Here is a 27960-nt window from a genome sequence, read left to right as displayed (position 1 = left end):
GAGGTGCAGGTTCAGTCTGAGTCAGGAAGATCCCCTGGAGAAGGGCATGGCAACCCACTCCAGTATCCAGGAATGCCTGGGGAATTCCATGGACTGAAGCGCTTGGCGGGCTACAGTCGATGGTGTCACAAAGCGTCAGACACGACTGAAGCGACTGAGCACACAGGCACACCCTCCCGAACAGCAGTCCCACTGCTCCAGGCCAGCCCCGCTCCTTGGATTTTGGGCAGTGAGAGCAGATAGGTGAGTAGTTTGCTCCCTCCTTGGAGAGAAGGCACACAGCCTGGTTCCCTGCACGATGACTTGGTCTTGTTTCCCATACTTATCCCATCATTACAATGGGAAGGAGTGCCGAGTACTTTAGAGGATGCAGACAATTCAGAGACGATATTTGGTTAGTTAGAAATTCATGGGAAACCTGGTGGTATCGTAACCAGGACTGCCTGTGAAGTACAGCTGCCTTTGTCCACTCAGCGCCTGTTTGCTGAGCACTTGCTGTGACAGGCATCGCACTGGGCCTGCCTACCCTTGGTGCTCACAGGGTAGTGGGAGAGGAAGGTCCTTGGGAGTGTGTTTGTGTGTTGTGGGGGGGAGTGGGTGTGTGTGATGGCTCTGCCCCTGCTCCAAAGGAGTGGATTCCAGGTGTTTCTTTCAGGTATATGTTTTTTTATGGCTGTTTTTGAATGTGCTGTTTCATAAAGGACTTTTCAATTGATACTTCTTGTCATTATTCTTCATCTTAGCACAGTAGCCCATTATATTTAATCACTTAAATTGTTCCCAGTTTTTCTCCTATTATCAGTTATACTCAGAAAACTTGTATGGGAGCGTGTTAGTGAGGGGGAGGGCTGCATGGCTGACCCGTAGACCCCAAACGTCGTGACTCCACACGGAAGTGTCTGCTTCACAAATGGGCCCTGGTGCCCTGCAGTCTAATCGAGGCTGACGTGGCTCCAGAGGTGGCTCTGCTCCCTGGTTGTTCCGCCACTGCCCGCGGGAAAGGGCCCAAGGCCCTGCAGTCAGCTCTGGGGGTTCTCAGTGACCCCAGCATGAGGGCTCTTCTGATGGGGTTCCCCTGCATCCCCATGTCCCCGTCTCAGATCCTTGGGGCTGCCCTGCAGACACTGAGCTGCTGGCCTGAGTCCACGTCAGGCCTTGCCTCCTCTCCATTCCTTGGGTGAACCTGTATGTTTAAGGCAGGAATGTGCACATCTACTGTCTGTTTACGCCCACAAACTAAGGACAGCTCTTACGTTTTGTGATCACTGGTGGGAAGAACATTGCATGGCACATAAAGTGTGTGGGGTTGAAATTCCACCTTCCACAGTCAGGTCTCCGGGCACAGCCCTGCCCGTTCATGCCCGTGTCCTTGGTGGTGGCCTCTGTGCTGCCGTGGGAGAGCCACGGGGCAACGGATGGGGTGGCTCACGAAGCCATTGTGTGTGTCATGAGGCCTGCTGCAGACCTGTTTGGCCCACCCCTGCTGAAAATGCCATCTGACTTCTCTTGGCCAGTTGGGGTATAGAAGACGTTGGCCTTTTCAATCTTATGAGGTTCTGTCCTTGTATAATTGCCTACAAACCAGCTGATCTTTCCAGAGTTCTTCTCTCTTAGGAAACCTTGCTGAAAACCAGGCACTGCTGTCTGTCTCTTCCCCTAGAGTTCCTGCTCCAGCAGCATGGGTTCTGTTTTCTGAGTCGTCGGGTGCTTTATTTCACTGTGTCCTATGCCGCAGCACGAGCAAGGCTTCTAGCTCTCCAGACTGCAGCGTGTTTGCTCTCCACTTGACAGTTCACAGCACCCCCATCTAGATGGAAGGCAACACCCTAATTCTACAGGATCCCTAGGTCTTGTAGGAACGTCTGTGCTGCTGCAGGAAGCCATAGAGCTGAGTGGAATAGCTCAACTCTGTCACCACTTAGGGTTTGGCAGTGGTGGGGACACCACTTGGGAACCAGGCTGACAGAAGGGCTGCCATCTTCAGTGTATGGCTTGCAGCATCACTAGACGTGGTCGCTGCCTTCAGCTCATAGGAAGGGGGCAGGCCTGGAGGAGGCTGCAGAGTCAGCTGTATGGACCACGCCTGGAGGTGGGCCACAGCATGTCTGCTGACATCCCCTTGGAGAGGATGGGTCACGTGGCTGCCCCTGACTGCATAGACCTGGGGAAATGGGGTGGTGGGCATTTGTCTGGGTGGGGGGTCAGGAAGAAGAGAGTCTGGTGGACGGCAAGCCACCTGCCACCAGGTTTCTGGAAGCACATGCTTTCTTGTGTTCCCAAAATAAAGCAAGCCGGGTTATGAAAGTTGTGCTGCTGAAAAGGGTTTCTTGATAGGAAAAATACCTGTGCAAATGTAAATACAACTCTTCAAGTAGTTCGAGTAAAATATGTGTGTGTTTTCAGGCTATCGCCCATTATGAACAATCAGCCGATTATTACAAGGGGGAGGAGTCCAACAGGCAAGTATCGTTTTTTTTACAATTTTGTGATATGTGATGAAAGGTTCTGATAGTTTGTGATGTGTGAGGAAAGGTTCTGATAGATTTGTGTTGTGTGGTGAAAGGTTCTGATAGATTTGTGACATGTGATGAAAGGTTCTGATAGGTTGGTGTTGTGTGATGAAAGGTTCTGATAGATTTGTGTCGTGTGATGAAAGGTTCTGACAGTTGTGTGACGTGATGAGAAGTTCTGACAGTTGTGTGATGTGTGATGAGAGGTTCTGATAGTTTTGTGATGTGTGATGAAAGGCAAACCTCTGCTTTTTCTCTGGGAGTCTCTTGCACTGGACCTGGTGAAGGTGCGCCGAGGTGTCTTGTCATTTTTCTCTGGGACTGTCACCCTGCCCTGGTTCTTGGTTTCAGCTCGGCTAACAAGTGTTTGCTGAAAGTGGCCGCGTACGCCGCCCAGCTGGAGCAGTACCAGAAGGCCATCGAGATCTTCGAGCAGGTGAGGCTGCTGTCTGCGCAGCTTCGAGCAGAAGGCCTACTGGAGTTCGTGTGCTAGTGTTTTGTTCAGGATTTTGCATCATGTATTCATACGGGCTGTTGATCTTTAATTTTCTCTTGTGATGTCTTTGACTTCGGTAGCAAGGTAGTACTAGCCTCAGAATGAGTTAGAAAGAGTTCTCTTCTGTTTTTTGGAAGAGTTTGTAGAGGATTGGTGTTAATTCTTTAGATACTTGGTAGAATTCAGTGGTTTTCTGTACTGTTTTTCTATTTTCATCAATTCCTTCTGTTATTCTGATTTCTATCCTCTACTTTCTTTGGATTTATTTTGCTCTTCTTTTTTAGGGTGTTGATGGTGGAAGCTTAACTTACTGATTGTCCTCTTTGTTGTGTGGCCTTTTTTAGTGCTATCAGTTGCCCTCTAAGTGCTGCTTTGACTGTCTTGTTATGATTCTGTTACATTGTTTTATCTTTATTTATTTTTATAATAGCAATAAATAATTTATTGATTTCCCTGGCTTTTTTAATAAGTGTTTTGTTTAGTTTCCAAGGGTTTGGAGATGTCCCTGTTATCTTTGTTTTTGGTTTCTAGTTTGATCCTGTTGTGGCTGGAAAGTGCAGTCTGTGTGATTTCTGTCCTTGTAAGTTTGTGTTATGTTCTGTGGTGCTGCTGTTGCTGGGTGAATGTTCTACAAATGTTGATAAGCTGCTTGTGGTTGATGGTGTTGGATTCTTCTGTATACTTGCCGATTTTCTGTTCCTGTTGTTGAGAGTGGAGTGTTGCAGTCTCTATCATTGTGGATCTGTCTAGCTTGCATTTCTAGCAGTCGTTGCTACACGTTATTTTGCAGCTCTGTTTGCTGCATACTTATTTAGGGTTGCTATGTCTTGCTGCATTGGCCCTTTTATCATATAATGCCCCCTTCTGTCTCTGGTAATTCTCTTGGCTCTGAAGTCTTTATCTGATACTAAATATAGCCTCTCCTGCTTTCTTTTGATTAATGTGTATATGACATATCTTTATGCATTCTTTTTCTTTCACTCTGCCTATGTTGTTACAGTTGGAGTGAGTTTGTTGTAGACAGCATAGAGTTGGGTCTTGTTTTTTAAATCTACTCTGCCAGTTTCTGTCTTTTAATTGATGGATTTGGACCATTCACATTTAATGTAATTATTGACATATTACAACTGAAGTCTGCCATTTTATTTTTTTGTTTTCTGTTTATTCTCTGTTTTTTGTTTTTCTGTTTCTTTTTTCCTGCCTTCTGGGGGTTGCTTGATTACCTATAGTATTTTTGAGTATCTCTCTCTAAATAGCCTTTGTAGTGTTTTACTCTAGGTGTTACATTTACATAATGTATCACAGGGTAATGATATCATTTTTTTCAGTTCCAATGAAATATAGAAACCTTACCTTACTTTCTGTTCCCTTTATCCTCCCCCATTCAATATATAATTGTCTTTAGTATTTCCTCTACACACTTTGAGAAACACATCAGTCACTATTACAATTTTCACTTCAGTCACCCAATTTAATTTACAAAACTGAAGAGGAGAAGAAAGGCCCATCGTATTTTCCCATATCTTGCTTACTGTGTTCTTTCTTCTTGATGTTTCAGGATCTCTTCCTGTATTTTGTTCTACTTAGAGGGCAACGTTTGCCATTCTTTTAGGGTAGGTTTGCTGGTGACGCATTTTCCTGGTGTCTCTTCACCTGTGAATGTTTTGATTTCCCCTTCATTCCTGAAGCTAGGTATACAGTTTTCCCTGGGTGTACAATTCTGGGTTGACAGCTCTTTTTCAGCACTTGAGAAATGTGCCCTCACGGCTGGCTTAGTTTCTGATGAGAGGTTTACTGTCATTCAGGCTGTTTTCCCTGTAGGTGTGGTGGTGTTACTCTCTGTTGCTTTCAAAATGTTTTCCTTTGTCTTCAATTTTCAGAAGTTTGTATGTCTTAGCAAGGGTGTTTTTGCTTTGATTTTGTTTGGGGTCACTAAACTTCTGGAATATGTAGGTTTACGTTTCTTGCCAAATTTAGGAAAGTTTCAGCTACTATATTTTCAAGTGATTTTTAGCCACTCCTTTCTCTCCTCTTCTGGGACTCAGACGGCCCAGATGTCAGGCCTTGTTTTATTGTCACATACATCCCAATGCTCTGTTCCTCTTTTCTCAGTCTGTCTTCTCTCTGCTGTTCAGACCAAGTAATTTCGAATGTTCTACCATCAGTTCCCTGAGTCCTCCCTCTCTTCCATGGGTTCTGCTGTTGAACCCATCCATTTTTTATGTCAGGTATTACGTATTTCAGTTCTGAAGTTTCTGCTCATTTCTTCTTTGTATCTTCTCGGGCTTTTTGCTGCGAATTTTTTTTCTTTCTTCGTTGATGCTCGGTTTTCCCTCTGGTCTCAAGCACTTTTGTAATGGCCGGTGGAAACATTTTAGGAGGATTCCTTTAACATCTGTTAGATAATTCTAACATCTCTTCTATGTGAGAACTATTGTTTATTAGTTACTCTTTTTTTCATTCGACCTGAGTTGTTCCCTTTTCTTGGGATTGCAAGTGAGTTTTACTTGAAAACTGGGTAGTTTCACATTGTGTTATAGGACACGTCTTGTTTAAACTTCCTCTCTCAGCTGGTCTTCTTTGACACTGAAGGGGTATGACCTGTTCCTGCCAGGTGGAGGTATAGGACCAGGCTCCCCACCCGGCCTCCTGGTTCCTAGCAGGTGATGGTGAAGCCAGGCGCACTGGGAGGCGAGGACACCTCATTTCCTCTAGGAGGCATGGTGCAAGCCCCACATGGGCTCCAAGGCCTCTGTGGTGGGGGCACAGGCTGGCTCCTAGGTGGCTCCCTTGGCAGGAGAATTGAGCTCCGCCCAGTCCCAGGAGGACGGGCATCCCGTCTCTCTCTGGTTTTTACTGTTGTGGGTAGGGTGGATCAGACCGGGTGTCATCTGAGCCTTCCCTGTCTTGTGCTCTGCTCCTCTCCTGGTCCTCTGGCTAGAGAAAGCCGACTTCCATCTATTCCCTCACTCTTATTTTTCTTTGCCGCACCCGCTGGCATTTATGGGTTGTTGGCTTTTTCAGTTCCAAGTCAGGGATTTATGCAGGCATAAAAAGCAGGCAACTCCCTGCCATTTGCCCTGTGCCCCGTGCTGGTCTGCTCTTCTCTCTACCTTTTAATCTCCTGACGTTCGTTTTCTATCAAAGGATCAAGGCTTTTAGTTGTACTTAGCGGGAGGGACAGAGACAGCGTGTCTGTTCCATCCTCCTGGACATGGAATTCTGAGTCGCTTTTAACAGGTTCAGCACTTTATGTCTCAAATACTGTTTCCTGTCTAGTAACATTTCTGGTACATGACTTTGGGTTAAAAGAATGGATTTGATAGCTTCACTAACATAAGACACAGACAGAGCACTTGCTAAAGAGCGGGTGAGGGTCAGCGTGCTTTTTGTAGACGAGCCAACCTTTTCACTCTGATCCCACTTTCTTGCCTAGATTGGGGCCAACACCATGGATAACCCTCTGTTGAAGTACAGCGCAAAGGATTACTTCTTTAAAGCCGCCCTCTGCCACTTCATAGTGGATGAGCTGAATGCCAAGGTGAGGCGCCCTGAGGCGCAGCTTCTGATGTGCTTCATTCACCCTGAATGCAGGTGCTCAGCCGTCATCCGGAGCAAAACTGTGCTGCATCCATGAAAAACAAGGCAGGGATGAGTCCCTGACCCCACCCTGGCTGTCCTGCGGCTGCTGGAATCCCAGCTTTCAAGGCTCTTAAGTTAAAGCAACCCAGGGGCCACACATCGTTCAGTAGTTTGGTTTAAAGAAATCAGGGGGCTTGAGGGAAGACAGGAAAAGTAGAATCATGTCTTTTTTTAGACTCAGAAGTGGAGTTGGAGTGAGGATTGGGAGAAGTGAAAAGGAGAGTGAAGGCTGGAGGCAGAGGTGGGAACAGGGTTGGGGTTTGGGCCCTGGCATCCGGGCACAGCATCCATCCAGTGCCCGAGAGCAGACGCCTGCCCTGGGAGGTTTGACGATGACATCTGTCCCGTGTGGTCTTCTCCACAGCAGCCTCTTTCAGAAAAACTGCTTTAGAAGTTTATTCTTAACTGAAATTGAAATTCAAAATAAGTAGATTTGATCATTACAGGTTGCATTTGATGTTGAGTGTAACAATTAAACAGGATGTAAATAAATTGTGTTTATGTTAATAGAACGTCAATAGAACATCATTTTCTGGTTCAGTGACTCAGATGTTAACAAGTGGTTTTCTTCCCCAGCTTGCTCTTGAAAAATACGAGGAAATGTTTCCAGCATTCACTGACTCTAGAGAATGCAAATTACTGAAAGTGAGTAAGTGGGATTGGAATCCAGCAACGTTTTAACCCTGTGAAGTCGTGAGTCCTCCTGTCGCACATTAGGGCTCAGATGCCGTTAGGGTCGGGTGCGCACCATGCTCTGAATTGGGCGGATCAGAAATGTTAGCACAAGGCTGGATCCCTGACCTGGGTGCCTCTTGTATTTGAAAACTTCCCCATTTTTGTAAGTCATTTGGCAACATCAGTGTAGTAAGAAGGCTGTTTCTCTGTTTAAAGTATCCATTCATAGATGGAACTTTTTAGCCAACCAAGATAATTTTTCTGTATTTATGTTCCCAGAAACTTCTAGAAGCTCATGAAGAACAGAACAGTGAAGCTTACACAGAAGCAGTAAGTTCCCCTTTGGGATTTAGTGTGTTCCCTGAAAGTTTACATTGTAGGTACAACTTCTCTTTTTCATCGTGTAAATGCTAAACATCTATTTGGATATCATTGTGCTATACCTGTGTTGTTTTCCAAAAGAAATGTTTTTAGATTCCACAAACCTTCAAAATTAAGACAGTCTATGAGCTCTGCTGACTTTAGCTGCAAGGCAAACATATATCACATACAGTTAGGATTTATTTGGATATTTTCTATGGAAAATAATCTGATCCATAAATAAGTGTGAAGTAATATCCATTAAATATCAGTTAAATCAGTTAAATATAAAACATAAAGCAGTGAGTGTTTGTTATATTCTTGGCATAAAATGGGAAAAAATTTTTTACATTCACCAATTTCCTGTTTTCCCATCTTTTTCCATCTTATGTTTAGAATCAAAGTGAATTTCTTAGTGCCCTTCAGTAATTTATTCAATCTGGCTTTGAAGCCATGGTGGGGAAGCGAGTTTCCCCCTTTAACTTTTGCTACAAAACCGTTTTCACCCTGTGAAAGTCCATTCTTTAATGACTCATGGAAATGAGTTGAAGGAATTTTTCCTTTTGGTCTCTCTTTGCAACTGTGTTTTGTGTTCATTGGAGACTGGGGCCACATTAATTTTCCACGTCCCCTTGTTCTTATACCAAGTGTTATGTCCTTTGTCGGAGAAGGCAATGGCACCCCACTCCAGTACTCTTGCCTGGAAAATCCCATGGACGGAGGAGCCTGGTAGGCTACAGTCCATGGGGTCGCTAAGAGTCGGACACGACTGAGCGACTTCACTTCCACTTTTCCCTTTCATGCACTGGAGAAGGAAATGGCAACCCACTCCAGTATTCTTGCCTGGAGAGTCCCAGGGATGGCGAGGCCTGGTGGGCTGCCGTCTATGGGGTCGAGCAGAGTCAGACATGACTGAAGCAACTTAGCAGCAGCAGCATGTCCTTTGTCACATTAAACGTGCTCTTTGTCCAGTTTCAAAGGCTGCTGTGGATTTTTTCCATAGCATGTTAGCATAAGAGCAATGTAAAAAGCTCTTACTGAAGAAAGTTGTAAACTAGAATGAATGATTTTACAGAGTTAGTGTGGTGTAATTCTGTGTCTGACTGTGTTTCTGTGGACCACTTTCTGCTTCTCTTCCCTTCACCAGGTGAAGGAGTTTGACTCCATCTCCCGCCTGGACCAGTGGCTCACCACCATGCTGCTGCGCATCAAGAAATCCATCCAGGGGGATGGGGAGGGGGATGGAGACCTCAAATGAGGCGCAGCGTCCCTGCGGCATGCCGCCGCATCCGCGTTCATTTCATGTTAGGGCCAGTGATCATTGTGGGATGCCTGTTCAACGGCTTCATTTCGTTGCACATGAGCCTGACGATGTGTGTGTGTGTGTTTAAGCCGCCGCATGTGTCACCGTGCTGTGGGTGGGTGGTCTGCTCCTATGCGTATTGTGAGTGTGTGACAGGCTGTCTCCTGCTTGTCAAGAGTCCCCAGAGTTTTCCAAGAACTACTTCAGAATCTTCCTCCTTGTTATTTCAGTATGTGCAGAGCTCGTGTTTCATTTTGCCACATGTTGTTATGTCCCTTTTCCTGGACTTGCGTACCCAACCCAGTTGTTCTAATAGATGCTTTGCATGTTCTCTGTGAACTTGCACCTTGGTGGATCCTCTAAACGTGTGTGTTTAGTGTCGGATGGTTGTTCGGAATGCATTTATGGGTTTCCTCATTAGAATCATTTATCCTTTTTGTTATCTCGTGATTCTTTTGACGGTACCAGTGACCAGTTTCCCTGCTCTTGTGCATTGTTCTGTAGCTGATGTGCACGTGAGAATTCAGGTCAGCCAGGCTTGCTGGCTGCTTGCAGTGGGGGTGAGGGAGCTTCCTGACACAGCCCGCTGACGTGTGTGGCCGTGTGGAGGTGAGCCTGAGCTCACAAGTACACCATGCGTGAGATCTAGGAGAGACAGGTGCCTTCCTTTCCTGGAGGGAGTGTCCACTTCTAGTTGGGGCAGGACCCTTGCTTCACATTCACAGAAAGGTGTTTGACTTGGCATATCCCTTTCCTTTCATGTTCACACACTTTCCCATGTTGAGAGGGCCCCCTTGTGTCCCCTCGTGTACATACTCACCAGAGCCGGGAGGTTGTCTCAGTCGAAGCTTGTATGTCATTCATTTTCATTTTTAATTGTCTGTCATTCATTTTATCTGTTAATTGGACACGATGGGCTTGGTGGGCTGAGTACAGTACAGTTTACTGCACCATCGGGAAAGAGCCCCAGTGAGCTTCTGAGGGGATTTGACCTTAGCCGATGAATTGTTTTATCTGGTGTAGTTGAATTCTGTCCTATTGTTTTGATTTATATATTGGCGCTATTGACCTATGAACTTAATCCCTGCCCTTTATGTTACATGCTAATAACCTTGTGCTTTAGACGTGCTCTTGTTTCCTGAATCTCTTCTAAGTGATTTGTTTGATGTGCTTTTATTGCTAGGTAATGGCAGTGTTGACAGATAAATGGGATTTCCTATGTCCTGTCAGATGTTAACTGGTATTTGAAAGGTGTTGCAGTTTTGGGTGGCCAGCAACTGGGATTCGAAGGTGCTGTTGGGCAGAAACAGAGAGTGGGTCCAGGCTGAGGGCTGAGCCGGGAGGAAGGGGCTCAGGGGATGGGGAACAAGTCCGACTAGGAGGGAGGAGAAAGTGGCAGAAAGGAGGCTGAGAAGGATCAGCGGAGGCCTGATTGTGGAGCAGCCCTGTGGGCAGCCGTGAGGATTTGGTGGCCATAGTCGTCAGGTCATCTGTGCGGCCTGGGCTGGTGGAGAGCTGGGGCAGTGGTGGCTCTATCCCAGCCCACAGGGCAGTCACAGTGGACCAGGAGACACGGGGTACTCTGACCTTGAACCCTGGCGTCCAGTGAGGATTCCTTCTTTTCCTTCAAAGGTCTGGGATCCTTAAAAGAAAGCTGGCTGTTGGTTATGGTCCATTTTGGAACAGAGCCCGCTTGGTACTTCTTCACTTCCTATCAGAACCTCTTAAGAAAAAACACTTAGAGAAGTGGGGTTTTGTTGCTCCACCTGATTCAGTGCCCAGCCTGTCAGAAGCATGTGGGTGAGACGAGTGTGTGTCCTCTGGCTGCAGGCCTGCCTACCTGGGGGACTGTAACCCTGCCTGCCAGCCATGTACCTGGTCGCTGGTCTGGAAAGTCTGCTCCCACTTGTTAAGGAAACTTATGGTCTGGCCACGTAAAGGAAAAACCGAATGATGTTTGTTTGTTAGCTTTTTATCCTGATCCCCTGACAGACCCCTGTCTGAAGACCTGTGGTTTTGAGAAATACTGTTAGCAGCATTTTCAGTCCCTGGGATGGGAAGATCCCCTGGAGAAAGGAACGGCTACCTACTCCAGTATTCTGGCCTGGAGAATTCTATGGACTGTATCGTCCATGGGGTCGCAAAGAGTTGGACACGACTGAGCCACTTTCACTTTCACTTTTGTCACATCAGAGTTATTTGTGTTGAAATGAACACTAGGATTGGTGCCTGAGTTAAGATGCTTTTGTTTTTAATATTTCACATGAAAAAGTGAAAAATCATTGTAATGGCTAGAACAGACCATTAGAACATAAAAGTGAGAAGAAAAAAGTCCCAGGAACAGCTCCAGGCTTCCTCCCTGGAAACGTTCCATCAGAGTGGGCAGCGCTGTGACTCATAGCGCTGTGATTTCCAGCATTTATAAATTGTTATTTATGAATAAAATATAATGACTATGTTACAGTCTTTGTATTTTAGCGAATCGTGTTTAGTTCATTGTCAAAAGAGTTAAAATTTCTTATGGGAAAGCTTTGCTTTTTGTGGCAACGTTTTTATAGCTTGTGTGAACTTTTTTATTGAATGATTTGGAAGCAGTGTCCTTGCACAGTCGTGACCACGTGTGACAGTGCCCCTGTAACCACAGTGTGTGCGTTTATTGTTTCCTCTGACACCATGTATTTCAGATGCCCAGAGTCCACCCCCATGGCTTCGAGGGGGCCTGAGCCTCTCTTCCCCGGGGCTGTCGGGGAAGGTGTATTATGAAAACTCAGCCTGGATGATAAATCCACCTTCGCAAGAGTCAGTGTATTTTGTGTGAACCTGTACAATAAATAAAGCCCCAGTTATGAGCAGCGTGGTGCGTCTTTCCTGGCTAGTTTGCACAGGTCAAGGCTGGCTTCTTGTCCTGGAAGGTGTCCCCGGGCAGTGGGCACAGCCGTCCGGGCTCTGTGAAGACCCATCCCATCTGTTGGTGCCACTGCTGGTCTGCCGAGGGCTCTGCAGGCCCCTCGTTCCCATCCTCGCTGATGCCAGGTCGGGGAGCTCACAACAAGGTTCAGGGAGAAGCGGCCCCTTGGTGGCAGAGGCCAGCGGCCAGTCTGTCTTGCCGGGCCTTGTTGACTTGGTGCTGTCAGGGCCTTGTTCAGGTCCCTCAAAGATCATTCGAGGCAAACTCACAATGAATGAATGGTGTAATAGGTGGTCCCATTTAGGAGCTCTGCCCTGTTGTTGATCCTCAGGGTTAGTTTCTCATTCAGGTGCCTCTCTCAGAATCTTTGTTTCCTTAACAGAAGCCCTCGTGGTGGGTTTTACCAGCCTTGGGGAGGGTCCCATAGTCCCTTGCCGGTGGAGGGAAGTGGGCAGTTCCTAGGCATCAGCTCGGTCTGACTGATGTGCCAGCTGGCCCTGTGCCTCTGTCCACCTGCCCGCCTTGGTGCCTGTGGACAAATGGCCTTTCACCTTAAGTGAGAGGAACACCATCAAATTAAGACGACAGATAACTCTTTTGGTCTCAAAAAATGTCCCTGCTGTGGCAAGGCATGCGACACGCAGGTTAGTTTAAATTGTAACTCACACTCAGATTGGTCAGTTTAGATGACCGCCTTTGGCAAAACCACATTTCTGTGAAGGTCACCTTTAAGAAAGGTCTTCCCTTACTACCTGGCCAAATATTTTTTCAAAGTCTGTACAACAAATTTTGGGTAAAAGTGGAGGCAGGGGAACTTTGGAGTTTGGGCTGACTGCATCTTCCACACGAAGGCTAGAAGGTGCAAAATGGCCCCCTTGGGTAGCATGTCCTGAGGGTCTGAGGCTGCCACTGACTTGGCAACACAGCATCCAGATGGGGAGAAACGGAGATGTCCCCTAGATCCCTGAGATGCACCTTCAGCAGAGTTTAGGAAACAGCCCTCCCCTTCCCTCCGCTCCCCAGAAGCAGAGAAGTGACCGTAGACAGAGGAGGCTCTGTGGAGCAGACTCACCATGGCCGTGACAAGGCCAGGCCCGTGCACTGGGCCGGGCCGGTCACATCTCAGAACATGAGTGCAGCACACAGAGTTGGCAAGACTCTCCAAGGACCAGAAAATCCAACTACCTGTTTCAGTCAGCAATCTGATTTCTATCAAACCTGAATTCTAATCGTGGAAGTAAACAGCCTTGCAAAACTATTTTTACAAAACAAACATTTATTAACACATAAAACTTTTGTAGAATCTCTAAAACAAATTCAAGACAAATTAATTCCAGTAGGTAACAAAATAATCTATCATTTAAATTCCTTCTCATTAAGATGACTTTATCCCATGAAACAGTTCATCAGCGGGCAGGTTCGTTGAGAGTAAAATGTGTGTGAAAATAACTTCTGTTCTGTAAATACAAGAGGGTGATGCTGTCACAGCAGGAGACAGATGTGGGACTCAGTACCCAAGGAGCAGGGTGCAGCCTGTGTCAGCCCCCGGGGCACTGTCAGCGTCTCACGGGAAAGAAAGCATCTTGGGTCTTCCTCTGGTGTTTCATGCACCTGTGTCTCCATCTTGGACTTACACATAAAGTACCTTTCTCTTAGAAAAAGTGTTTTCACAGCAAGTTTAATAAATTAAAATGTAAGAAAAAGAGCGACTAGTGACAGAGGAATTCTTTGCTTTTGATCTGGGTCACCTGTGAGTCAAAGCACTGTGCGCATGGTAGACTGCCCTTGCCAGTCCATCAAGAACCAGGCTGGGGCGGGATGCAAATGCCACTTGAGCAAGAGTGGCTAACACGAGACAGGCACATTTAAGACAAGGGTGGCCATTCCGTGGTCCACTGTTAAGGCTAATCAGAGAGGAAGGAGCGTGCCAAGGCGCATGGTCCCTGCTGCCCAATCTGCTCGTGCTCCCAGGGGAACATGTGTTAGTGACTTGCCTGTGTCAGGCTCCTCATGCATTAATGAAAATCACTGGGTTTCTGAAAATCACAGAAATGAAGTCAAAAAAGCCTAGCAAAACTACCAATACTCTTGTGTTCTCAGATTTGCCACAACCATTGCATTGCTACTTATGGATAAAATAACTATACTATGTTTTGAGTGTTCTCAGCCCCTGGCTTTTTTCACACCTCTTTGCAAAAACTACTCCACTGTTTTCTGCTAGTCTTTGGTAGGACAGCTTTTACCTAATTGGGTTTTTAGGAAGGAAACCTGATGGCCACGTTTTACTTCAAGTCCTTTTAATGACCAGCTTCCTAGTTGCATGTGTGCTATGAGCAGCTACTTGACAAGTGTTCGGTTTAGTGCCTACAAGCAGGGGCGGCGGCCAAGTGCTGTCATTCATCCCTTTAGCCCATTCCAGGGTCCCAGAGCATCTCTGATGGGCTTCAGTTTGACAGGAAAGAAACAGCTGAAAATAAATACGTGGTCCCAGTTTTCTTTCACCTTGGTAGAAAAATAGCTTTAAAGTATCAGAAACAAACCCACACGGAGCCTAAGGCAGCGAGCTGGTGCACAGCTCCGGGAGCAGGGTCGGCGCGCTGCTCCGTGACGAAGCTGAGCAGTAACCGCAGCCTTGTGAGCGTCAGGGTTGCTGGGCATCAGGATGCTGCCACCAGAGGTCAGTGAGGCGACGCTAACTGCCTTGTTTGCTGATGAAGTGTGGCTGAGGTCATGTGGGTCAGGATTTCTAAGGAAAAGCTTGAGAAATGATTTGATAGCGATGTGCAAGTAGCAGTTGAGGAAACTGTGGAAGCCATCCCTGCCCGCTTCTTTGCCTGCAGTTCTTCTTGGCCCCTGACGAAAACTCACATCCAGCCCTCCCATGCAAGTGCAGGCTGGAACCCTCCAGGCAGGTGACCCAGCTCCAGTCCATGTGGGTCAGAGGGCGGAGCTATGTGGGCCCGGCTCTGTGTGTGGTGTCAGCTCGCTAAGCTCACTGATGGTGGTGGCCAGCAGCGTGTCCTGGGAACCCACGGGGCCGTCGGACTTGCAGGCCGGGTCTGCGGGGCTGTCCTCATGCATGGCAGGCATGCTTCCTTGGACGGTGGCCAGGTTGTGAAAATGGCCATTTTCTGCAAAAGACAGCAATTTATCGGAGAGTTTGGATGGCGAGTACTCGTCGTCAGGCTGCTCAGTCTTGTGGCTGTCGCCGTTCTTGGGAGAGCCATCCACGATGACCAGGAAGGACTTCCACGGAGTCGTCTTGTCATGGATCTGCGGAGCAAGCGCACAACAGCGGTCACCCACGTGTCCCTGCCCAGGGTCTGCAGAGCCGTGGTTCACAGCCATTTGTCATTGGGCCCAACGGCCTCCACCCATCAGACCCGTCTTCACCGTGGACCCCATCAGAACGGATTTGGCTGGCACCAGGCCTCCCTCCCAGACGGAGGGCCCCAGGGCAGGTGGACGGGCACGCCGCCATCCAGGGCCACGCAGCTGGGAGCAGCGCCCCCAGGGCCAGCCTGGCTCACCGAGGTGTGCCGCCGCAGCGTGGACTTGTCGGTGAAAGCCCGCCCACACGCATTGCACATGAACGGCTTCTCCCCTGTGTGGATCCGGTGGTGGCGCTGGAGGGCGTTGAGCTGTGTGAACTGCTTGCCGCACTGGTCGCAGCAGTAGGGCCGCTCCCCTGCGGGGAAGGGATGGAGGACACGGGGCTGCCTGTTGCCCTGTGGCTGCACAGTGGCACCCCCCCCACCTCCCCCCTCAGCCATAGCAGGGCTGCAGGAGCACACGCCCCTCTGCCACAAGGGACCCTGGGGGCCGTGGCCTCACCCACAGCCGCATGACAGATGCAGGCAGCTCACCTACTTTCTAGTCACACCTGACCATGCACACGTGTGGTGTCCCAAAAGGATGTGCACACCGTCACCCCTAATTCTAATCGGAAGGTTTGAAAACATTCACATGTCCACATCTGTGTACACATGTTCAAACCTTTCTAGTTTGTCAGAGAAACTAGAAACTCAAGAAATTTTTAAATGCTATTAAGACACACAATGTAAAGTTAAATTCCAAATAATTTTTCAATAAAACAACTTCAGGATGTTTTCTTGCACAATGACCTCCCATCTCTGGTGACACTCCAGCCATACCTGTGTGGACTTTGATATGCTGGTACAGTGAATTCCGCTGAGCAAAAGTCCTGAAACAAACTTCACATTTAAAGGGTTTGGACCCAGTATGGATCCTATTGTGATGTTTTAAATACTCCTTGGAAGCAAAACTCTTGCCACACGTTTCACACATGAAAGGCCTCTCACCTACACAGAGAGAGGAGACACGGAGTTAGACATGACACAGGCGGGAGGACCGGGTCCACCCTCCCAAGTGCCCCGACAGGCTGTGGGTTACCTTCTCTTGTGAAAACTACCTGGAAACATCTACTCATGTACAGTGCTTGCTACCCACTCAAAGTTGGTGGAACTGCCCCCTGGAAATCCCCAGAAAGATTCCAGTAGATTAGGATGAAAGAGCACGTCCAGCCAGCTCACATTTTGGAAATTCAGTCATTCCCAAACAAGAACAGCCCGCTGGAATAGTTGGATTTTTCTGCAGGGCTGCGGTGGGTCTCTAGCAGAAGCCCTTCCGGAAGGGAGCGGAGTCTGCGGTGAACACACACGGCTGTCCTAGAGCAGCGCCCGCCCACCTGGGCAGGGGAGGACCAGGAGGGCGTCCACCCTCCATGCTGTGCAGTCTGCACCCCAGACTCCTCTGTTAGGTTTGCCTTGATTTCTGAAATGCCAAAACTGGCTTCAATAAAATCTGAACATATTAGCATGTCCATCAAATGACCAATTCTAACTGAATGCCTCAGTGTGACCTGACCTCCCCTCCCCCACTCTCATCAGACACCACCTCTGCTTTTTCAGTCTAGTAGTTCACATCATTAAGTGGCTCACCTGTCTCACCATCTGAACTTGAGGCTCACAGGACAGTGCAGAGAAGCAAACACTTTTAAATGCAGGCAGGCAGGAACTGGGCTAGCATGATAAGCATAGTACCCAACAGCTGGACTTCCCGGGGCTCTGACCCCAGGAGCACTGCGCAGAATCAGAATGGAGAGCTTAAACGTTCTCCCTCGCCTGATGAAATCATACCACAACACTTCTGAGAACCCCATAATTCCACCACTTCAACACATCATATAATTCAAGTCAGCAGGTTTTCAGTAAAGCTGGGATTCACTGTATGCTTCATTGTGCATCTCTCAAGTTGACAACCAAGCACAGGCATTTTTCATAATATTCAGAGACCTTAGGCTGAAGGGCCTGGTCCTCGGTGGGACGGGGTGGATTTACCCAATTATTGAACCACTTTCTTGCGGCTGGACAGTCAATTTGTTCCTGATGCTGTGTAATTAGAAACAGCAAGAATGGGGATAACAGCATATGGCTTTCCCCACATTCTGAGCAGTTTCTTTCAGCAAGATTCCTGGAAAGGGAACTTGGGGCTGAAATGGGTACCCCTGGATGCCTAAGACACAGGACCAGCAGTACACAAAGGTCATGGCCATGGGCACACAGTACTGGAGGCAGTGGGCATATTTTATTCATTTACTTGTGCTCACTGACTAGATAAGAAAGCAAATCCGGGCTTTAACCTGAACCCCAGGCAGACAGCAACATCTAAACTAATAAACTGCAGTTTCTCTCCCACAGCCAGGAAAGACATTCAATCACAACAGCAGTATTTACCTGTGTGACACCTTTTATGATAAATCAGCATGTGGTTCTGAGTGAATCTTGCACCACATTCATCACAGACAAAAGGTTTTTCCCCCGTGTGAATTCTGAAAGCATAACAGAGTAATTCAGATTGTGTTCCAAAGCTCACTCTGCATCACCAGCTCCTCCCTCGCCTGCAGAAATACTTTGCTCCACGAGCCTGAATGTGAAGGACTGAAAGGTAGCGAGGCCCAGGATCTCATCCCCAAGTCAGTCTCTGCCTGAGGCAAGACCGCCAAGTCCCGCCGGACACAGAGCCCCTCAGATACGCCATGTGGTTAGAGCTGCCCCACAAGCAGGCAGAGGCTGCACCTCATAGTATTTATAAAACTGCCTCATTGAGAACCTAGTCACCTAGACTGACAAAGAACCACGTGATCAAAACCTTTACTGTCCTTTTCCAGTTCAACGTTAACAGTCTAGAAAGAACTGTTCTCAACACGTGAAGCCAGCTGGTCCCCGGGGCACACACGTCAGCCCCGCATCTCAGGGCGAGGATGGAGTGACCATCACCGTGTTTCCCGAGCCCTTCCTAAGCGGGGCTGGGGCAGGAAAAGGACAATGAACGCCCACCTACCACCCCCAGACTGGCCCAGGGTGAGGGCAGATTTCCGGGAGAGTGGATAACTGCTTTGTCTGAATTTCAAGTATAAATACTGAGCACCAGAAGGAAATTTATTTAAAAACTGAATGTCGCCTACCTGTACTTCAGAATCAATACATGGAATCCCTGTCCTAACCCTGGAGCTTATCAGACTGACAGGTGGCAGGCACTCTCCAAGCCCAGAGAAGTGTCCCTCTGCTGAGGTCTCCAGGGGGACCACGCCACCCGGCTGGTCTCAGGCCAGGGTCCCAAAGGAAGGGGGGCTGGGTGTCCCTGGCCCGACTCAGCAGGGGTGGCGGGGGGGCTGTAAGGGGTGAGGAGGGGCCCCTGAGCCTGAACGGGAGGCTGGGGTCCCCATCAGCCCAGGCCCCACCCAGGGAGCGCCATCCCCGCATCTCTGTCTCCAGGGAGAACCCAGACAATTGAAGCAGCCCCCGACTTTGAGAAGGAGCAACTGGAACAGTGACCCCTCTGGGGAGAGGGGACCACGCCGGCCACCCGGGGAAGGCGTGGCCCGGGCCTACCTCAGGTGTGTCTTGAGGGCTGAGGGCTGCGAGAAGGTGGCCGGGCACTCGGAGCAGCCGTAGGGCTTGTGGCCGGTGTGCGTGCGCTCGTGCAGCCGCAGCGCCGTCTTGGAGCTCAGGCCCTTGCCGCATTGCTGGCACTGGTGCCGCTCGCCGCCCCCCTCGTGCACCTGCACCACGTGCCGCTTCACGTCCTTCTTCCTCTTGAACTTCTTGCCACACAGCTCGCACGGGAAGTGGCGCTCGCTGCTGTGCACGTGCCGCTGGTGGCCCTTCAGGTTGCAGCGGTTGGCGAAGGTCTGGCCGCAGGTGTCGCAGCGGTGCACCACCTCGGTGGCCACGCCGTGGTGGAGCCGCACGTGCTTCAGGAAGCTCTTCTCGTACAGGAAAGCCTTCTCGCAGCGCGTGCACTGGAAGTTGCTCCTCCGCCGACCCGGGCCCTCCTCCCCCTCCTCCTCCTCCTCGTCCCCCTCCTCCCCTCGCCCCACTTTGGGCACCGCGGCCTCTGCCCCTGCCCCAGCCCCGCTGTCCTCCTCGTCCTTCGTGACTGCTTCTTTCTCGGTTTCCAGGGCTTCTGGGCTGGGCTCCCGGGGGGCCCCACAGCCCCCCATGTCCTGCTCAGCAGTCTTCTGCTGCTCCCGGAGTCGGCGCGTGTATTTCTTTTTAGGGATTTCCACGAACACTTTCCTCCCAGCCAGCCGCCCACTGGCCCTTCTGAGCTTGGGGTACGGGGGCTTAGCCACCTCTTTCCTCTTGTCTGGCTTCTCCCTGGACTTCCTCGGGGGCAGATCTGGCAACAGGCCATTGCTGATTCTCTCTGCTGGGTGATCCAAAGAACCGGCAACCCCGTTGGCCAGAGGGCCATCAGGGGCCACCCCTGCCCAGGCCTCAGGGGCAAGAGCAACTGTGACCTGGGAGCCGCTGCTCCCTTCTGCCTCCTGAGACTCTGAGAAATTCTGCAACTCCAAAAGTACCGACTCTAACATCTGCTTCTTCAGCTGAAAACAAGTTTCGGATAAGTCCAAACACTTCAGCTTTTCCGCCATTTCCAGCATGCGCTGCACCCGGTCTTCCTCGACCTGTACCTTGGCCGTGTAGACAAACTCAAGAAACGAAGCGAAGTCGGCTACCTGCACTTCGTCTAAGTAGACGTTAGTCCTGGCGCCATCCGCAGTCTTCTCGTTAAGGAACACTTCCTTAAAAAACTTGCTGGTGGCTGCCAGCACTGCCTTGTGGGCCATGAATTCCTCCCGGACGCCCTGGTATTCCACACTGACGGTCACGTCACACAGGTGACCCAGCAGGCGGAGCTGGTGCATCTCATGCAGAAGGTTGATTGGGGAGGACTTGGATTCCAGCAGGACCGCACCACTCTCCATGTTGCTTCTTTGAACACAAAGAAACACCTTTGAACACAAACCAAGAATTATTCGTGCATGAGCAACCTCCAAAGCAGAAGGAATAAGAATTGTGAGAATTATATATCAGTTCTTTAGAGGATATAAACTGATTAAAGACCTAAAAAACTTAACTTTTCTCCCGTACACTTTCAAGTCACACATCACGTCTTAGCATTTTTTCTGAAGTCCCAATGTACCTCCAGAGACATTTGTATGAAAAAAGACTAAGGCAGCCCTAATTTATTATTAGTGAAATATGTTAAAGCAACAATTTGCTTCTCGAGGTGATTGTTATTTCCCTGCAGACCTAGATGCCCTAACAGAATTTAAAGCAACAATAAATAAGGTGTGCTGCTTTGATCAGGAGGAGGAAATGGCAACTCACTCCAGTATTCTCGCCTGGGAAATCCCATGGACTGGGGAGCGTGGACGGCTAGAGTCCCCGGAGTTGCAAAAGAGTCGGACACACGACTTAGCGACCAAAACACAAACACTTTGATCTGTAAACCAGATAACACACATGGCCGCCACAGTTAGGAGAGCAAACCCTGTCTGCCTTTGAAAACAACCGATTGAAGAAAATATCTATTTTCTACGAAGAACACTTCCTGGAAACTAGCGGACGATCCACGGCATCTCCACCCCCGGACGCCCGTCCTACTGCACCGGAGCGATCGGGGGGCACAGCGCTAGGGTCCAGCTGCGCTACCTGGAGCAGGGCCCTCAGCCCCTCCGGCCGCAGCGGCTCCTGGGCTGGAGGCTGGACAGGCCGCCGTGGGAATGGCAGCCCCGCCGGCCGCCCGGCGACCCCGGGGCAGGCTTCGCGGTGGGGCCCCTGACACAGTTACGGAGAGGCCGGGCCGGACTTGGCCCCCGCCCCCGCCCCCGCACACCGCCTTCCAGTCGGGCCCGTCCTCCCAGACCCGGCCTCCGTCCCCCAGGTGCGATCGGGTCCCTAGGCCGGCCTCACCGGTCCGGTCCAGCCCCTCAGCACCCGCCGGACGCAGGGGCCGTGGCCGCCTCTCCCCTCGCCCGCCGCCCGCTGGACCGACCCCGACTCCTCGGCGACTTCCCAGCCCGCGGGTGGCCACTGAGCGCGAGGCGGGGGCCAGGCCTGCCGCCCGCCGCCTCGCTGGCCGCGTACCCGCCGCCGCCGCAGACGCGCTTCTGAGGACTAGGCCCCGGGACGGACAGACCGACAGACAGGCGGCCCTATGGACGGGGGGCGGGACGCGGGGAGGGGGGGCGGTGAGGGCGACGCCGATTGGTCGCGTCGGGCCCGGCCCCGCCCCCAGCTGGTAGAGGGGAGGGCCTGCGCACGCACGGGAGGCAGCGGAAGCCGTTCGGAGAAGTTACGTGATCCGACGCACGCTGCCTCCGCGCGCCCCGCTGGCTGCGCGGGATTGCGTCACCTGCCGCGGAGTAGGGTCTGCGCCTGCGCAGAACACTGTGCCGGCGGCTCTGAGCTTCTCGCGACGCGGTGAGGGGGATGGGGCAGGGCCGGGGAAGTCACGTGACCCGTGGGGGAAACCCGGGCCTCACGCGCCTGCCCTCCTCCCGGGCCCCAGCCGGGTGGGCGGGACGGCAGGAGGGCGGGGCACCGGATGGGGCGGAGCGTCTGCTGGGTGGGGCCAGATGGGGCGTGGCAGTGGGGAGGAGCCAGGAGGGCGTGGCACCTGGGGGCGGGGCGCCGCCACGTGCTGCAGGAAACTGGAAGTCTAACCGGGCAGCGCCTGGCGAAGTCGGGGCTGGGGTCGCTGTGGGCTCGCGGGCTTCAGGCGGGCGGGCGGCCATGAGGTGAGACGGAGCCGCCTGTGCTCCGAGATCCTGCGAGCCTCGCGCTCGGGCCACCGCTCCCGGGGGTGTGCGCGCCTTCGGCTGTCCGCAGGCGATCCCGGGCCTGGACCGACCCACCCCGCCCCATTCCGCATGCTTCACGTCGCCGCTCCAAGCCTCCCTTTGTCTTCATTTGTCCCAGAGGCCCTGCATATTCTGGGCCGACCTCTCTCTCATCTGGTGTCTTCTGGTTCAGTTTGCACAGTGTAGACAACGTCCAGAAACGAGGCAGATCCTCTGCACGGTCCTCCTCTAGAACAAGCCCTCTCTTACTGTCTCTGTACCAGTCTGGAAAACATCTGCCTGAAGCGGCTGGGATGCAGTGTGGACCTGGGTAGCAGGGCCTGGATGCCAGGGTCCAGGCAAGGGCGCCTTAGGCAGCAGCCTCTTTTCCATGTTGTCAGGGCAGGAGAAATGGGAACCATTGAAAATAACTGTTTATCATCCTTAAGCTTCCATGTTTAGGACTATAAGCGCTCAAGTCCATCACTGAGTGGGAGGCCTTGCCCTGACGATCGCAGTGTCACTAGTGGAAGGAGCCCAGGACCAGGGAGCCTGGAGGCCGTGTGGCAGAAGACTGAGCTCAGCTTGCCCTGGCCCAACGCCTCCTCCACACAGGGCACATGTTACATGCCCTTCCTGCCACCTGGCACTGTGCCCACCTGCCCTCCCTGGGTGCAGTCAGCGTAGAAGCCCGTGACCTTGGGGAAATGGGTCAGCTGCTGTTCACAGTGAAGCCCAAACAAGATAAGCAGTTCCACCATCTGTTCCACCCTACTTTCTAGCTTCTGATTTGTAGCTACCGCATAATCTCTGCTTTCTACTGCAGCTAAAAAAACATGATGAAACTCTGCCGGTTCCCTGCCCTCCTCACACACTCCTGGGCTCTTCCTCCCTCCAGGTGCACTAGGAAGTGGATCCCACAGTTGTTCTCCTTCTCAGGAGGATTTCCAGAAGTTATCCCAGTTTCTGGAGGTTGGCCTCAGGCCCAGGTCCATGCCCTGAGAGTTTAGTCTCTCTCCAGCCTGGGAGTCTCCTCCCCTCCCTCACCAGGGGTCCTGGCTTCCTCCTGCAAACAGATCTCCTCTCAGCAACTTCACCTCAACTAGTCTCAAGTCTTAGGATAATAACAACAGAGCGTGCTTCATGGTTATAGAAGGTGGGCCACTACTACACCATTCCCCCATTACTGATGTTAGTCACTGCTCACAGAACTCTGAGGGGGTAGTATTATTACCCCCATGATATGGATGAGGAGACTGAGGCAGAGGGAGGTTGTCCAACTTACCCAAGATCACACAGGGAGAGCAAGACAGCCAAGATTGAACCTCCATAACTCAACTCTGTGCTGGCCACACGCCTCCACCGCTACAGAGCAGAGCTGTCTCTTGTCAGATCAGGTAAACATCAAATGGGAACTAGAGAGGGTATGATTAAGTATCAATAGCATCCTAGAAGTTCCATGTCTGGTTTGCGTGAATCCAAAAGTGAACACTGAGAAGTGTGGTTTCTAAGGTGCTGGGGGGACTTCCCATTAAAGTCCAGCAATCCAGCCCTACTGCTTGGCCACATTGCCGCCATCTCTCACCTCTGTGCTCTCCTGGTATCAGTCTGCCAGTGACTGCTATGAATACTGGTATACAAGAATCTGAGTCCCTGCTTTCACTTCTTTGGGGTATGAATCTAGAAGTAGAATTAGAAGTAGAATTTCTAGATCATATGGTAATTCTGTGTTTTCCCTGACAACCACACCATTTTCCATTCCCACCAGCAGTGCCCGGGGATTCCAACTTCAATGCTCAGTGATGGATGGAAACAATTTTAAGCAAGGGATTTTAACACATACAGTGTCTTCAGCATGATGTCCTGTTTATCAAAACTCTCAATAGTTTCAAAAAATATTCCTCAGTCTTCAAGATGTGAGCCCAAATAAAATGTTTCCAAGAAAACTGTATATGCTAATGATAGGAGATAGGAAACATACAAACAAATAGCACCTTATTTGTGGAAAGAGTTCAGATTCTATTAAGCCATCTATGTTTTAAAAATACATATATCCTCTTATCATGAGCACCACATTTGGATAAATTTAATCTGGCCATACACATTTTGAAATCAACGTTGCTTCAACACAAGATGTCAAAATAGGCGATGCACCACTTTTTATAGGACAATTTCATATAAAATGTAATACCACTGCAATCTTATTTTGCCACTAACAAAGAGCCTAAGTGTTTAAAAGAGCACATTAAGTATTTAGAATTGTTAAAAGTCTAAGTAGACACAGAAGCAGGATATGTGGAAAAAGCAGCCAAAATTCTGTGTTCTATCCAAGTTGGTTACTGTTCAGTGCTGAAAGGTCTTCTTTATTCAGGGTCATAATAGCTTTAATGATTAAAGTGAAGAAACTGGATGTGATTTTTATAAGTTTTATCTTCAGTTCCCTTTAGAAATGCTACCTGATCAGATTCCAAGGTAGAAATTACAGCAGGCTATTAGAAAATGAAGAAACACCAACAGCCTAATACAAAACAAAGAATACAAATGGACAACTCACATACATGTAAGCATGGCAGAGACATCACTATAAAAAGCAATGATAATGAATAGGACAAACTGACCCAAAGTTAACCTGTGACGCAGCAGAAGTTTTCATGGGAAATGCAGTCTCAGGGGAATAAATATTTGTAACCCCCTGTAGTCATCCTGAGGAAGTGGAGTGAACAACTTTCAGGTAATTATGTTAGTGAAAATTTGGAAACAACCTACTTGCCCAAAAGGAGACAACTGAATATACCCATGCACTGGTTTATTATGCAGTCATTAAAACAACGTTAATTGCGTTCCATTAAAAGCGTTTAATGGAACTCGTGCTAATCATTCCACAATGTATGCTATGCTATGCTATGCTATGCTATGCTAAGTCGCTTCAGTCGTGTCCGACTCTGTGCGACCCCATAGACGGCAGCTCACCAGGCTCCGCCGTCCCTAGGATTCTCCAGGCAAGAATACTGGAGTGGGTTGCCATTTCCTTCTCCAGTGCATGAAAGGGAAAAGTGAAAGTGAAGTCGCTCAGTCGTGTCCGACTCTTAGCGACCCCATGGACTGTAGCCTACCAGGCTCCTCCGGCCATGGGATTTTCCAGGCAAGAGTACTGGAGTGGGGTGCCATTGCCTTCTCCGTCCACAATGTATATGTTTATCAAATCATCATGTACACTTTAAAGATAAGACAATTTGTCAATTATACTTAAACAAAGCTGGAAAAATGAGGAACCCCTCACCATACTGTAATGAATAAAGAAGGTATGCTGTTTTACCCAGGAAATGATCTGATTTAAAAGCGAATCTTTGGAACCAGACCATAAGCAACTCCTCACATCAAATTCTAAACTGCCCAGGAGGGTCGCCGGAGCTGCCCGCCCCGCCCACCGGAGGCCGCCCGCTCCGCTCACCGTGCGCTGACGAGGGGCGGGGCTGGATTCAGATGGATCCTCTGACATCGCCGGTGATGCTATTGGCCGCCCTGCATGCGCCGGGATGCGCGGCTTAGTGCCCGGCGGGTGCGCGGAGGCAGATCAGGCGTCCGTGCCTGGGGCTGGTGGCCTTGCGGTTTGGGTTCAGCGTGGGGGCCCGGCCCTCTGTCCCACCCTCGGGGCGGCGGGGCCGACAGGGGTTTTCTAGCGCGGTCCGGCTGTACGGACCACTGCGAGATCTGGTTCCAGTGGGCCAGGCCAAGCCGTATTGGGTCAGCTGGGGCTCTATCATCAATGAGATCAGGCACGTCTTCACCTGCCTTAAATTTGGGCAGCGTTTCCAGACTTTAACTTCTCACAGGGCCAGGTGGTGATCTTTAATAACCAAGCCCCCCCCCCCTTTTTTTTTCCTTTTCCCCCGAGAACCCAGGATGTTTCAAAGCGGTATCTACTTGGATACTTCACTGGTAGGGTCAGGCTCAGGTCGGGATGCTCTGTGGAGGGGGGGAAAGCCACTTCTCGAGGTCCCCGCAACTTGAACACTCCTATTTCTGGCCGTGAAAACAGCCTTGATTATTAAATGAGATTTCAATTTAAAAAACATGATGCGCACACTATGAAAATCTACGAGAACATTCGGCATCAAGTGCCTTGTCTCCGCGTTAAAACGCTAGAACCCAGTCCCAAAGGACAGCTGTACTTACGTTTTTGCCAGTCCTTCCAGCGGTCCGTGCATAAGGGGCAAGCCTATATGTAATCTTTTTGTTTTCCTCATTTGTAAAGCGGGGCTGAAAATGGTGCAAAGTATCTTGAGCTGTTCTTGGGATGTTGGTTTTTGCTGCCTGTAACAACTGTTGTTAATATTCTACCAAGTATTTGAACTTCAGAGACTCTCAAAGATTTTTCATATTTGTATCACAGGCAGGTCTGCCTCTTCAAGCCCCCTTCAGAGGGGCTGTGAGCACCTGCTACACTGAAGTGCAGGCCTGCGTGCTAGCTGCACTAGCGAAGACCCACAGAGCAAGTGATGTCTGATCGAGTTCTCAGTGGACTCGGGTCAGAGGGCTGCTGATGCCCTTCAGTGGGGCACCCTGATGACACGTGGCACTCACTTGTAGATGAGACACTCCTGCATTCACCTAAAGCCCCTCAAAGCCTCTAGGACTAGAAGGCTCTGTGCCTGGACCCTCCCTCAGCCAAGTTGGTGCACCTCTAGCCCCCTGCACCAACCTCCGTCATCACAGAGTTTCTCAGTCATGACCCCTTGGAGAGGAGCATTCTGTAAGAGGAGTTGGCTATCTCTGAACCTGGGATCTTTTTTCTCTTGCGGCACTGGATTGGGTTTTCTGAGACCTCAGCTAGTTCGTGTGTGCTAAGTTGCTTCAGTTGTGTCTGACTCTTTGCGACCCTACAGGTTGTAGCCCTCTAGGCTCCTCTTCCATGGGATTCTCCAGGCAAGGATACTGGAGTGAGTTGCCATGCCCTCCTCCAGGGAATCTTCCCAACCCAGGGATCAAACCACCTTTCTTACATCTCCTGCATTGGCAGGTGGGTTCTTTACCACTAGCACCACCTGGGGATCCCAAGACTGCTTAGATCTGGCCTTAGAAAACAGATCTCCTGCGGGGGGCGGTTCTTGCTCCCCTAGCAACTCTGAGCCCTGAGGACCCTGTCCACTCTCTGCTTGGCTTCTCCCAGAGGCCCAGTGATCTGGCACCTGAGACACCTCCCCACCCCCCAACCCCCACCTGCCACACACACACACACTGAGCTCTGTGTTCAGGCCTGCATCTCAGCCTGGGACACTGACCAGGGCTTGCCCTGAAGTACAGGCTGCTGCTACCCCACACTCCCTGTGCAGCAGCCACCATCCAGCCTCCTTCCCTGTCCCTCCGTCCCGCCAGCTCCCAGTCCAGTCCCCAAGGTCAGGCCACTTTTCCTCTATCAGAGGGGAGTGAGATCCTTCTCGAAACAGCGGCAATGCCCACCTTGCCCAGCAATCCCTGGAAGATGCCACAGCCCAGGGCTAGAGGTCCCTACCATCTGTGCAGCCTACACAAGTCCCCCATTCCTAATCCTAACCCACAACCCCCTAGCCCGACCTTTGATCACAGATTTACCTGGGGAAGCTGCGTGTCCTCAAGAGCTCATCTATTACTCAAAGGATGATGGAAATGGCTCATTTTTTCTTTATTTTGGAGAAATGGGGTGAGTTGGTCCTCAGGGTCAGTAAAACCAGCATCTAATTCTGATGCCCCCCGGCCCCACCTCAGTACTTCTTCCTCTTAAAAGCAGTTCTCCTCCTCTTTGTAAGGGAGTAGTCAGTGGAGCTTCCTTGTTTACAAGCAGTTATTAGCTAACTCCAGGTATCTTACCTGTTTTCATCCATGTAACTCCCAGCACAGGTGTGAAGTCCCAGTGCAGGTCCAGACACCTAGTCA

The 27960-nt window shown here is 50.2% G+C and overlaps 2 protein-coding genes across 12 annotated transcripts in view; one reads left to right on the top strand and one right to left on the bottom strand.

Moving 5' to 3' along the window:
* NAPB (NSF attachment protein beta) overlaps nucleotides 1-11838 on the top strand; it is a 34894-nt gene extending 23056 nt beyond the window's left edge. For all 4 annotated transcript variants that reach the window (XM_081559194.1, XM_081559195.1, XM_081559196.1 and 1 more), the window contains 6 exons: nucleotides 2404-2459; nucleotides 2862-2946; nucleotides 6443-6547; nucleotides 7225-7293; nucleotides 7603-7653; nucleotides 8831-11838. In XM_081559194.1, coding sequence (XP_081415320.1) covers nucleotides 2404-2459; nucleotides 2862-2946; nucleotides 6443-6547; nucleotides 7225-7293; nucleotides 7603-7653; nucleotides 8831-8941 — 477 coding nt within the window. In that variant the 3' untranslated portion in view covers nucleotides 8942-11838. The remainder of the gene's footprint in view (nucleotides 1-2403; nucleotides 2460-2861; nucleotides 2947-6442; nucleotides 6548-7224; nucleotides 7294-7602; nucleotides 7654-8830) is intronic.
* A 1314-nt stretch (nucleotides 11839-13152) lies between these two features.
* On the bottom strand, nucleotides 13153-21774 carry GZF1 (GDNF inducible zinc finger protein 1). 8 transcript variants are annotated; one of them, XM_081559191.1, is made up of 7 exons: nucleotides 21621-21774; nucleotides 20594-20708; nucleotides 18809-20214; nucleotides 17651-17745; nucleotides 16049-16216; nucleotides 15425-15582; nucleotides 13153-15167 (listed from the first exon to the last, which is right to left on the bottom strand). In XM_081559191.1, exons 3-7 carry the CDS (start codon nucleotides 20185-20187, stop codon nucleotides 14832-14834), a joined length of 2136 nt encoding a protein of 711 aa, XP_081415317.1. In that variant the 5' UTR covers nucleotides 20188-20214; nucleotides 20594-20708; nucleotides 21621-21774; the 3' UTR covers nucleotides 13153-14831. The 8 variants fall into 8 exon arrangements, with proteins under 8 accessions (XP_081415317.1, XP_081415313.1, XP_081415315.1 ...); XM_081559187.1 differs by lacking the exon at nucleotides 21621-21774 and adding an exon at nucleotides 21261-21539; XM_081559189.1 differs by lacking the exon at nucleotides 21621-21774 and adding an exon at nucleotides 21179-21448.
* Between the last annotated feature and the right edge of the window lie 6186 nt (nucleotides 21775-27960).

Source organism: Giraffa tippelskirchi, chromosome 13 (genome assembly GCF_054371585.1).
Source record: "Giraffa tippelskirchi isolate mGirTip1 chromosome 13, T2T-mGirTip1v1.2.pri, whole genome shotgun sequence".
Classification (NCBI taxonomy): domain Eukaryota; kingdom Metazoa; phylum Chordata; class Mammalia; order Artiodactyla; family Giraffidae; genus Giraffa; species Giraffa tippelskirchi.
This window is presented reverse-complemented; position numbering and strand designations above follow the sequence as displayed.